General features: G+C 39.5%; 1 protein-coding gene across 2 annotated transcripts; it reads right to left on the bottom strand.

Annotated features, from left to right (window-relative positions):
- Positions 1–381: 381 nt before the first annotated feature.
- Positions 382–11,963, bottom strand: fyb1b (FYN binding protein 1 b). Of its 2 annotated transcripts, XM_061070736.1 has the most exons (19): positions 11,847–11,963; positions 8,733–9,702; positions 5,928–6,054; positions 5,752–5,831; positions 5,557–5,579; positions 5,078–5,130; positions 4,466–4,610; positions 4,107–4,266; positions 3,772–3,892; positions 3,423–3,442; positions 3,254–3,326; positions 3,007–3,093; positions 2,585–2,625; positions 1,864–1,930; positions 1,635–1,734; positions 1,279–1,441; positions 1,134–1,167; positions 1,026–1,054; positions 382–942 (listed from the first exon to the last, which is right to left on the bottom strand). In XM_061070736.1, exons 1-19 carry the CDS (start codon positions 11,847–11,849, stop codon positions 920–922), a joined length of 2,319 nt encoding a protein of 772 aa, XP_060926719.1. In that variant the 5' UTR covers positions 11,850–11,963; the 3' UTR covers positions 382–919. The 2 variants fall into 2 exon arrangements, with proteins under 2 accessions (XP_060926719.1, XP_060926720.1); XM_061070737.1 differs by lacking the exon at positions 3,007–3,093.
- Positions 11,964–12,885: the final 922 nt, after the last annotated feature.

Here is a 12,885-nt window from a genome sequence, read left to right as displayed (position 1 = left end):
AATTGTAAGGATTATTATTATTATTCAGGCAAATTAATTGGCTTTTTGAGGGCTTTAACATGCTCAAATTCTTACCAAAATTTGCAGAAAATTAGAAAGCTTGCAACGCTTCAAAATGCATGTGCTCGGGCCGGCCCAGTGCTGCTTTGCAGTCCTAGAAATTTTAGAAATTGTATTTAAGTATAGTAATCTAAAAGGCTCTCACTTAAAATTAGCTATTATTAATAAAATCCTTGGGGCTATTCAGGTGTTGCTTTGTATCTGCAGGTGCTGTGGTGATGATGTGATTTTTACTATATAGTTTTGGAGATTTTTCAAAGTAAAGTCCAACATTTTCACTGTGGAATAGATCATTTCAGGATTTTCACTGTAGAAAATAGATAATTTCAGGATACTTCTTTTATTTTACATTTTAATACCCGACACAAAGAAACCAGAGTTATTATAAGAATTTAACATGTACAGCAATTTAAGACAAAGTAGGAAGTAATATTTACAACTTTCATTTAAACATGCTGCAATTCTTATGATATTATTGAATAATACAGTTGACACATCCATTAGGGGGGGGAAACAGGTACAATATAAAAACAGAAATATGGAAATACTGTTGATTCAACAAAGGTTTCCCTAAACATTGCAAGTAACATATCAACATCAAGCTTTTTTAGGTTTTTAGAAATACAAATGAAAAGGAATCGAATTGTTCAAAAGGACTTTACTGCCAGCCGGTTTCAAATCTTCAAATTCTGCCCACTCGTCCAATATGCCAAATATCGAATAATAAATAATGGCATGAAAATGAAATGACAAATCAGTTTGATGATCAGGTGGACTTCTAGAGTGTATCATCAATAAAACATAATAAATAACATGAGGAACATCAGTGTAAACCATTCAACCCAGTGCAGGATGTTTCTCAGTCGTTGTCATAAATACAGTCTGGAAATACAATAAGAAAATTAGAATCATGTCACTCTGCCGAAATGTATTCATGAGAAAAAAATGATTAATTTAAACTGTACCGTTGATGTCATCGTAGATATCAGCATCACTGCGAAGGAAAACAGAGTGATCAGCACAGATGTCTCTCTTTTCCTGTGTGTGAATGTGCAATTGTTTCTGATACTTACTCTGAAACAATGTGGCTCGTTGAAACGTGACCAACTGTTTAAAAAGACAGACAGAGATTTAGAGCAAAGATTGTAAAAGCAAAAGTTAGTTTTTTATGGTATCATCAGATGACAACAAACATATATAAACACAGCAAACACTCACATTTGCCCTCTTCATTCCGACAGATAAGTTTGTTGTCCACAGCTTCAACAATGACGTCAAGTTGCTCGCCTGCTTTGACTGGCAGCTCCTTCCCACTCCACCTCTTATTGGTCAGTGTGTGGACGATGGTCACCTGGTGCAGCACCTGGATCTCGCCATCATACTGAAAGACATTGACATGATATAATATTCTTAAGTATGTGACTGACAAAACCTTTTTAACTTTACTTTATTCTATGGAAAAGGTTTGACCTAAATGTCTGGATAGCAAAAGTAATTTTAATTAATTAAGTTTAACTTTTTTATTATTTATTATTAGGACTTGATTTATAATTTTGCTAAAAAGAGAAACAGACTTTAAACTTTTTCCTGAAGTCCTTCTCCTCTTTCTCAAACTTCTTCTGCTTCTTCGGGTCCATCTCTTCATTCTTGCCTTTCCCTTTTAGGATCGGAAAGCTGGAGACAAAATAAAACAAATGAGAGGACAAAACCAAAACAGTAAAAAGTTTTGTGAAATATAGTCATGGTTGTAATTAGATGGACACTTTTGTCTTAGAGGTTTTTTTTAGATACATGTAATTGTACCTGGGCACAGGTGGAGGTAGAGTTTGAGAGTCAACATCATCGTATATTTCTTCATCCTCTGCCAGATCTGTGGGGACGTGCGGAAACAGTCAGTGAGGGAAAAAGACAAATAATGCTCAACTGACACCTGAGATCATCATGCATTCAGAGGGAGCATGTTTTAATCTCACTACACAAGACAAAAACACATTGTGAGTTGTAAAGGGTCTAACAATGAGGTGGGGGGATGATTCACAATTTGGCTTGTGAAACTTTAAGTTAAAGTATGAACATATAGATCAATTCTAATATTTCCTGGAGATAAAAAACAAGCTGTCAAAGGAGTGTTTGTGAGACGTTTTCTGAATAACAGTCACTGTGGCCACAAGTTACGACAGTTAAATGGTAAAGGCTAAAATGAGGAAGTGTCATGAAGTCAGCAAAGTGCGAAACTTAACAAGAGTTTCTATTTAACTGTGCTAACATGAACAAGTGTCAGCACACGTACCAAACCGAATGAAACCGTCGCTGTAAAACCCCTTTGTGTATGTCTGGATGTCCGTCTTATAACCTTGCTCAAGTGCACTTTCACATACTCTACATGTAGTAGCTTGGAGATTCAAACCATAACATCGCTACCAAAGATTTATTTTGTTAAAGCCGAGGAAGAAACATAATGAAAAGTGTATTTTCCTCATTAGGTATCCACACACAATGTTAGTATGATCAGAGTGAGCATTACCTGAATTCCCCTGAGCAGCGAACTGGCTGGGTGGAGGCAGTCTGGCAAGACACAACCAAAAAATACAACATTGAAGTAGATGTATATGATTTGAGGCAGCTCAATTTAGTAATATTCATGAATCACAGCACAATGTTAAAAGAGTATACTTGTTAACACATGTCTGAGCAGATTGATTTTCATGCAAAAAGAAAGAGCGGGGTAATTATTAGTAAAATCACAGATAATCAGACGCAACGATTTGGTTCATGCAATAGTCAGTTTGTAAATTTGAGTCCTTCGGCGTAATTGGGTTGTTGATCTGTTGTAGAGCTGTGAGGAAAGTCGACCCTCAAAGGAGACTTGAGAGGAGACGAAACATGAGAGATCACCAGCAGTGAACAGCAGATCTGTGATCAGTCTTACTACTGAGTGTATTTTACATTTTAGTGCTGCCAGGACGATTTTTCCCCTCAAAGATCCGCAGGAAGCTGCGCGACTTCACGACGGAAGCCCTGGTGTCCACGGGACTAGAAATTTATAAAGCATTTATGTGTAATTTTCAATCCCTCCTTTTTAACCATTTAACATTATCAGCCTTCGTTTCTTCTTCAGAAAAGTTTAAAGAGAGACTAAAACTGCTTTTTATCCATCTACCCAATTCTTCTAAATCGCCGGGTCAGTTCCTACCTGCTTTCCAGGTTTGGATCAACAACGTCGTCGTATATTTCTCCTTCGTCTCCCGGCAGCGGCGGAAGGACAACTACAAGAGAAACACACATATTTTAGTCGGTGACATGTTTTAATTGGTGACATATGTAACGAAACAAGTGGTAACACTGTCAGGTTGAAGTCGTACCTCCTGGTCCCTTACTGCTACTGTAGAGAGAGAAGAAGACATTATATCAATTTCATTTATTGAACTTTCATTTCTCATAATTTATTAAAAACTGATCCAAAAGAGTTGTGCTACTACCCTAACCTTTTAAATCTGCTGGTAATGGTGCAGTTAAATTAAATAAGTCCTTTAGCTTGACCGGAGAAATCTTAACAACCACTGTCTTTGCTTCTGTGTTGAATAACACTCGGTTATCTTATCGATAGTTTCCATTGAGAAAATATACTTTGCATTTCAGTTTCAGATTCTTACAAACTAAGAGAGAATTGTCGAATGTGGAGTAAAACATTTCATTTCATATTCCTGGTACCTGTTATCAGCAGAGACCACACCAATGTCATCGTAGACTTCTTGGTCCTCCTCCTGCTGAGGTGAACGATTCTTCAGCGAGTTGAAGTCAATTTCCACTGAGATGGTTTTTACGTAACCGACTATTAGAAACAAAGAACAAAATGGAATTTGAATTATTGCCCTTAATTAGGATTCTTTGCATAAATGGACAGATGTAATAGAGTGCGTGTTGTATAACAGTACACATATAAGTGCCATGTGTTTTGTCCTGTATTTCCAGGTGGGACAGAAGGAATGTCACACAACATTGTACTGGAAGAAAATTAGTCATTAGTTTTAAACATGTGAACGTACTGGATCCATCCTGAGTCCGTCCCAGCCATTTCCCCTCCGGGTTTCCTTGGACACGTAAGATGTCCAGACTGTCTCCCAGCTTCAGACTAAGGTCGGATTTACCGCCTTTGCAGTCCACACAAGCTTTGCCCTGCTGGATGACCTCCAGGGGCCCAACCAACTACACACACACACACACACACACACACACACACACAGACAGGCAGAAAAAAACATATTAAAAAGGTACACTGAAAAAAATACAGTAGATTGTGTCATGTTTTAAGAAAAGTAATATTCAGGCCTGCAAGTGTTTGCATGTGCACACACTGTAAATGCAACAACGTGGATGGAACACGTGTCACTCTTGTTCTCCTCACCTTGAATTTCTTTCTGGCATCTTGTTCCTTCTTCTCCCGGTCCTTCTGCTCCTTCTTCTCAGCCTCCTGTCGTTTTTTCGCCTCCTTTGCCTCTTTCTCTTTTTCTTTCTCTTTCTCTTTCTCTTTCTGCTTTTCTTGTTCCTCCCTTTAGAGGGAAATAGAGAGGGAGTGCTAAGTTTGATAGAAAAACAAATGTACTTCTATGATGTGAAGCTTTTGAGATTACAACATTGAAAACTTCTTATTATGGAGTACTAGAATTAAAAAAATCATACCACATGCAAATACATACAGAAAGGTAATTAAGGCAACTAATCCAATGAATTCTGCTAATATACTATGTTGTAGTGTTGCAAAATAACCACCAGAGAGCAGTGTTAGTAAAGTATGACACAGCTGAACTGGGACTGAAACCAAATTGAAGTGATGCATCTGTAAAAATACACAAAAGCCAGATAAGATCACATTGTGTTTCAGGCTCAACTGAAACACTTGAAGTCCCAAACTAGTGTCAGTAAAAAAATAATCTAATCCTACAAATATACACAAAATAAAGTTATGATATTTTAAATTTAACAATGTGGCAAAATAAAGAGCTAAACATTCTCTCACCATCGGTCTTCGAGATCATCATACATGTCTCCGTCATCATCATCAACTTCCTCCTGGTTGGAGAAGATAGAAGTAGAATCAGCGACTAAAACCTAGAATTCTGATCACATACTGTATGAGATACCTCTGTAAACCATGTAAAACATATTTTCCATTAATCCCCATCATACTGTTGATATTTCACATTATTAATTTCTAACATTTTCCCTCTGATTTTCCGTTTTCTGGTGTCATCGGACTTGGAATCACCCTTTTGCTTTATACATACACTTTAATCTATCCTTATTGACCCTATTTATCTATTCTTATTTACTTGTGACACTTTATCTTTTCATCTCATGTAAATGCTGCAGTTTCAATATTTCCACAGAGTTTATCAGTCACATATCTGTAAGTTCACTTCTAGTGCTTGTTTCCACCTCTGATACCTGCATGCAAATCTGTGTGTATGTAAATGAAGGAAATACACCGTGGCTCACCTTTGCCCTCTGACTGGGGTGACCTGCCGAGGAGGAAGAATAAATTATAAATGTTGGGAACTGCATGATTTAAAACAACCTTTATGTGCCACGTTTTGTACAATGGAGACAAAACTCGGGAAGTAAGAAGTATAAGACAGACATTATATAGGATATAAGAATGCATTTCATTCGATCAATAATTAAGATCTGAACCTGAGGGTAGTGGTAGAGGTGGAGGTTGAGGAGCGCTGTTTAAATCTTCAAGATCATCGTAGATTTCCTCATCTTGGATCCTGAAAAGCACAGTCGGGGTTAATCTTTAGTTTGAAGCTTTATTCACAACATTTACTTAGTGTGTTTGTGTGCGTGTGCAGGAATGTGTGACTCACAAGGATCCAGGGTGTCGTGGGGGCAGACTGGGGAGTTCAGGCGGAGCTGTTGGAGGAGGGATCACATTGGTGCGGAGGTTACTCGGATTAGGAGCAGGGATGACGGGTTTCTTAAAGGTGGCGGGACCTGTGTGTTGAAATAGAGAAGTGAAACCTGTCTCACGTCTGTTCTTTATGCAGAGCAGTGTGGTGACATGAGGAGAATCAAGACAAGCAGTGTTTCCCAAACTAAAGCTAAAAAATAGACACTAATAGTGGAACTCTGTGTCCCATAACAGCTCTGGTGTCGCCTGTTTGCATTCATGTTGTAGTCCACTGTCCTCCTGCAACCGCAGAGAACTATGTCTCAGGAAGCCAGATGGACCATCATCCGCAGCATTTATCATTTCTGTGATTTATGTGGAAATGGCAGTGTCCCATTTACAAAGGCTGGGAATAGTCAAGCAGACAATCCTCCACATTTTCTAGATGTTTGCTTGTGCACACGATCCTGAGATCTTGAATCATTGAAGATCTATAGCCAGAAGCAGAAGTGTTCTTGTCGAACTAAATGAGCTCATGAAAGTCAAACAAAAATAAGAAAGAAAACTCCAAGAACCAATAAGACAGCGCAAAAATACTCAATTAATAGTAAAGATCTTTCATTCAAAATCAAACAGAAATGTACCTAAAAGTATTAAAAGTGAAAGTAGCCTAAATGGAGCAGAATGGCTCCTGTTAATTGTTTTATTATTATTATAAGAGTTTATCCATAACACTGCTTCATATTTTATCAAATTTCAGCTCATCATAGGGTTTGTATCAATATTTACCTCTAAATTGTTGTTGTACAAATATAAAACTGCACAAATTGGAAATTCTCAAGTATAAGCAGCTCAAAATTGAACATATGTATATTTCACCACCACCTTGGAGCAAATCTAACCATCAAGCCAGAGGAAAAAGCAAATGCTCTAAGTCAAAATGCATAAGAAATCCAATCTTTAAACCTGACTCGTGTTCATGGTCACTAATCTTTCAGAGAGACATCAACATAGCAGAGGACATCATGATGAGGAACAAAAGGTAAAACGATTGAGGACGTGCCTGTGGAGCCACGATCTTCTGTCCTCCAGTATTGTTTCAGTTGATTTAATGAATATCAGAATTCATCCTTCACCTCTGACTGGAAATAAATGCTGATCAGGTGTGCGTCTAAAAACAGCCTCTCTCTCAAAACGCTCCCTTACTTCCTCATGTGGTGAAAGTCAGCTGTCGGGGGGGTGGACAGTGAAGGGGGGAGGAGAAGGAGAAACTGGACGAGGAACTTGACGCGGGGGAAATAGCAGAACTAAGAGTGTTACTGTCACTTTGGTCTGTTATCTTACACTCGGAGCATTTGTCGAGCTACTTCTGTCTAACACACTTTGCACGGAATATACAAAATGCAAAATTAGTTATGTAAAGAACACACTGGAAATGGAAATAGGAACATAACTTCGATGCAGTTCTGCGGACAAGGAGGTTATTTGCGTTGTTTGGACAAATATCTCAAAGTAGCCTCAACCGCTGCAGCTTGCACATTACTAATGCCACTGAAACCACAAAGAGGCTTGAGCAACACCCCTCTTCACACTTCGGACATGTCTACACAAAGTCTGTCCTGCTAGAGATGGAGAGGAAATGCACTTGAGACAGCCAAACAAGACAAACCCCTTCTCTTCTGCTTTTTCCTTTTTGGTCACAAGACCTGCCGACCGTTTTGTGGCCTTCATCACAGTAACCCCCCTGCATGGCTCCGCCCACAGAGCCTGGTGACTGGATGAAATGTATTTTAGAAGAAACTATGCCAACACCTTTTGCAGAGTTTGGGGAGACTTTCCATTTCCAGATATAAGATGGAAATGCAGCCAGATATAGTTGACGCACTTCTGCCTTTGGTGCCACGTGTGTTTCTCCGTCGCCTGAAACTCTTCTCCTCCGTCGCACCCTTTGGTTTGTTCAACACATTGTTAAACTTCCTCCCATTCATAATGGTAAAAGTCAAGCGTGATGACGATTTATACTTACATACCCGTATTTGTATTTTCTGTTCTGCAGATTATTGGTCGAACTTAGTGAGTCTCTGTTTAAAAAAAACAACTGTCTAATTGAGGTCAAGATCTTTTTGAGAGAGACACGGAAACACTTTACATGTCCACACGATCTCAGTTGAAAGGTCAATGACCTGAACATGTTTTATTTAGAAATACTGACACTTCTGATGCAGAGCAACTCCAAAACATTTTGTAGGAATGAACTGTAACATTTCCTCTGTTTTGGGTCTTTATTTTATGTATTCATCTCCCTGCATTTGGTTCTAAATGCTGTTTCTCCATATTGCAAAAACGTTGGAAGCAATTTATCAGGTAATTGTTTTGAGTATAATTTGATAGTTTTGGAACAATTCAGAATCCATCGAGCAAAACCAATATTGGGACTCATTGAAATTAGGAGGGTGAATAAGTGATAAGAAATGTTCAACAAGACTCTGAACATGCTGGGGTACAAGTATGAACTTTCCGATGAGTTAAAATTAAGATTACCTGCTTGAGTTAAGTTCAAGTTTAGTGAACACACATCTTTGAGATAATGCATGCTCAGGTGTAATTATTACTACTAAAACAGTGATTAGGCCCCTCGTATAGGAAAATTATGTATTGCCCCATAGTGCTGATTGATTAAATACTTTAAATATTAATATTAGTGCACGGATTGGAGCTCCAGGTTCATAATCAGCATCTTTGTTCACTAAGTCATTATTAAGTAAACCAAGCTGTAACTTACCATCCTCAGAGGCCACACCTCTTTTAAAGTTCTCCAGGTTGACTTTGGGGGGTCGGTTGGGTTTAGCAGGAGCAGGACCCAAAGCTAAATTGTTGGGTAGAGGGTTACGCTTTGGGCCAATGGCATCGGCGTCATCAGTGCCGCGCTGAGGGGAGTCCTTGATTGGCCGCTTAAAACTTGGCTTTTTAGAGGCCGGAGGTCCGGCAGGAGGTCCGGAGTTAGTGAGAAAGCGTGGCGCTTTGCTGGTTCCACCGTTTTCCTGCTGCTCGCTGTTGTCCTTCTCCTTGTTGGACACATTCTGAGAAGCCCTAAAGTTGGACAGGGGCTTTATTTGAGGTGAAGGTTTGTCGGCGGTGTCCGTGTTGGCTCCGGCCTTTTCTTCACTTTGCTGCCATTGTTTTATAATGCTGCTGCTCGGTTTTGGTTGTAAAGGTGGTATTTTGGGTGGGGAGCTGGCTCTGGAGGGCACACCACCAGTGTTGTGTTTTACCCAGCTGGGCTTGGAGGTGAGTGCTGGAGCTGGTTTAGGTGTGGAGTTGGACAGGGTGGAGCTGAGGGGGGGCTTGGTGAGAGGAGCCTTGAATACAGGGACTTTAACTTCAGGAGGCATTGAAGGTTCTGGCTTCATGGGTATTTGCTGTTTATTACCCACAAAAGGTTTGATTCTGGCGTTGGTGTCAACCTGTGTGTTGGCAAACCTGCTAGTCAGGGCTTTAGTTTTGTTTGGCTCATTGACCACTGTGTCATTTTTCGTGGGTACAGCATTTTTAAGGTAAGCTGGTTTAGAAGGAATTATAATGGCGCTGCCCGAGAAGCTCTCTCGCCCGAGAGGTTTCTTTATGGGTGTGGTCGGCCCGGAGGAGAGTGTGGGGCCCAGCGCTTGTTTACGTCCAGCCGGTGAAGTGTCGTCATTGCTTGACTCACTCACTTCGAAGCGAGCCATCATGGCCTTTATATCAGACTTGTTAGCCTGGAATGAATGGAAGCGGATAAGAGGCAGAGTTAATTGTCAATAAAGAAGAAGCTGAAGGTGCTAAAGAGAAACTGTGGGTCAAAGCAAAAGAGGAAGAAAAGAAACACTCTTAAACACATTGACAACTAGATTCACACAGAAACACAGTTGCAACACTTTAAAAATACCTTATTTCCCGTCAAGACGTTTCCTTCTCTTATTTACAAATGTTTTACCCAATCAGAGATATTCCAGCTTTCACTTTAGTTACTTAAATATCTGATCTGGTTGTTTCTCATTTACACAAATACTAATTCTCACACGGCTCTGACTAAAGAGCTACAGGTCGTCCATTAATCACAATTCTCTAATTTAGAGTCATCAATTAATCTTAGCAGTTACAAAGTATGAGAACGCTGCAGAAAATACGCTTAAACTAGAAGTGAAAGCATTTGCTATACTGAGCGTTTAGTGACTATACTTCATAATAGTTTTATCAATTGTCTAATCAAACTTTTATAGACTTCCTTGTTTGTCTTTTCATATGAACGCATTAGCTGATCATCTTTCATGTGCAAATCTCTCGTTGTAAACAAAAGGTACATTTGTCCGTTAGTAGTTATTGTCCTCCGGCTTCCTCCCACAGTCTAAAGACAGATTGTGTCAGGTTAGTTGGTGTGATTGTGCGTGTGATTGGTTGTTTGTCTTTACATAGGAGTGAATAGTTGCATTAGGCTGGACATGGCGTGGAATAATTTTGGTTTATGGTGTATATTAAATATTTAATTATACTGAAACACAATGGTTATAGTGTTGCTTCAGCTGTGATACAAATGAATAATCCATCTCATTATCTGGTTCCTCTGAGAAGAGTGCAGAATGAGCAATTATACTGAGAGATGCATGATCAGCCACAAGTTGCATTCTAAGCGGGCACCTAAAAAGTAGGTTTCATCCATTTTGATATCAGCACTTCTGCTGTTTTATAAAGCCACACCTATTTTAATAAGGCCGGTCTGACTAGAGTCAGAAGCACGTGACCAGGAAGTGGAGATAAGAGCAGTGGGACACAGAGCTGTGAACATGCTGCTAAATCGGACTCTGCTTGGTGACACTAGTCTGGGCAGGTGTAAACACACTAACCACAGTAACCACATTTAAGAGGAGGTGGTCTTAAACGCAGGAGGTGCTTGTTTGTGCTGGGTATGTGATCTGGCCTCAGTTTGAGTTTCACAGGGTTGCCATCATCATCGTGAAGAAAGCTGTTTAGTAGTATTTTTTTTAACAGCTGTATCTTAGAAAAAATGTTGCTAGAATTTGGGTTGTGGCTTCAGAGTTGTCAGCGACACCTTTCAGCAGCGGCTTGACAAAGTGTGTCCACTTCAAACACTGAATATTGTAAAAAATCAATCAGAGGAAAAGAAACGGAGGAAAGTTCCCTTCTTGTGCTTCTCGTTTTTCATCTGCACTCAACTAAAAATTACCCAACACATCTTGTAGTTACAGTTACTGCTTCTCTAAACGTGAGATGCTGCAATGTTGTAAAAACCCTTCCAACAATTAGATTCCAACATGATTGCAAGTATCAAACAACAACTCTCTTCATTTTATTATTTGCATAGGCAGCATTTGGAAGTCCATGCAAAGAAAAAATACATTATTCTTTTGGAGCATTAAATGCTGTGAACTTTGTAGTTATCTGTACATTTGCAGTCTTATGGGCTGCAGAGACAGAGCTCTTCTGCTCAAAGCAAAGAGGAACCACTATCTCTCTTTCCACTGTGATGTAAAAGTGCAGGCAAAAAGTCGCCTTGCTTAATCTAGTTGACCCAAGACCAAAAAGTACCAACACGACCTGTGACTACTACTGTTTTCACACAAAAACTGTGAAGAAATGAGTCAAAACAAGGTCAAAAGTCAAAGTCTTCGATATCCGAGGCAGATCTAAGATTTGATCAAGCCATTGATTGACAAGTTTTATTCTAAGCTATGTTGAGGTCACATGAAAGATAACAGCTTTTCATCTCCGATCTCGTGTTCGCAAAACCTTGTGCGCAAGCATGAAGAAATATCCATTCATAAGAAGTCTGTAAATATGAAATTCTAACATCTTTCAGGTGAACATTTTATATTGTTTTAGTTGATTATTAGGTTTTACTCACCATATTGAGGACAGCGATCCCAGGGGATGGTTGCAGGAGAAAGTGGTAGAGAGTGTTTGATCAGTTGGTCACTGTGGGTTTCTGCTGCTGTCGGGAAGCGAGCGAGAGCGATACTGGTTGACCCTGAATGAGAGAGTGTGTGTTTGTGCTGGAAGGATTTTCTGTCTACATCTACTTCCTCTCTCAGTGGTATGTGTTCTGTGTGTGTGAGCGTCACAGCCTGTGTTATCAGTGAGTTTTGATCTCATGGATTTGCCTGTGCCTCTCCCTGCAATTTCCCTCGGTGCTCAACAACCGATGTACGTTCATCCTCAAGCAGCTAAACATGTCAATTATATTTATATATAAAAAGTATATATATATTTTACAACACTTTTTATTTAATGTGACAACGACGTGACAAGGCTGAGAAACAGCAGTAAAGGATGTGGCCGTGGGTTCTGCATTACGTCTCCGCAGCTCAGGGTGCACTCTATAACACTGGTGCTTTGAGCTGTATGCTAACATCATGCCAACATGCTTGTGACAATGCTAACGTGCTCGGGCGTAATGTTTACCATGCTAACCCCTTTACCATGTTAACATGCTAACATTTGGTAAATAGTATAAGGTTCAAAATGCTAGAATTTACAAAATGCAAAAACATGATGTGGCATGATGCAGCAAACTAACAAGTTGTTACAGACAGTATTATCCAGACTGTACATTTCTGCTCTGTGAGGCTTTTAAAAAAAAGTTTACGATCACTTTCTGTTGAGTTTACAGTTGTGCAGAGTCATGCATTAAAAAACTATTCGAAGGACACGTGTTATTTTGTCTTTCTCATGAAATTCTACTTCCATATTTCACATTCCATAGAGCAGTGTCACTGTTATCAGTGTACGATGCCAGATCTGCACACTGCTTAAATGCCCAGTCAGATTAATGTTAATGAATAATATCCAAACTCTCTGTATGCTTGCACGCTATTACTCAGAGGAAGTCAATTTGGCTGCCGGTGCAGCAAGTGAATTTCATTTGATAAGATGTCTTAATGCGT

The sequence above is a fragment of the Limanda limanda genome, chromosome 1 (genome assembly GCF_963576545.1).
Source record: "Limanda limanda chromosome 1, fLimLim1.1, whole genome shotgun sequence".
NCBI classification, from domain to species: Eukaryota; Metazoa; Chordata; class Actinopteri; order Pleuronectiformes; family Pleuronectidae; genus Limanda; species Limanda limanda.
Note: the sequence above shows the minus strand (reverse complement) of the source record. Positions and strands in the feature narration are given on the sequence as shown.

Coding starts and splice junctions, on each gene's coding strand:
- fyb1b (XM_061070736.1), bottom strand. Junction 5,832..5,927: donor CCACGACACCCTGGATCCTT/GTGAGTCACACA, acceptor TGTGCTTTTCAG/GATCCAAGATGAGGAAATCT. Junction 5,580..5,751: donor ACCTCTACCACTACCCTCAG/GTTCAGATCTTA, acceptor CCTCCTCGGCAG/GTCACCCCAGTCAGAGGGCA.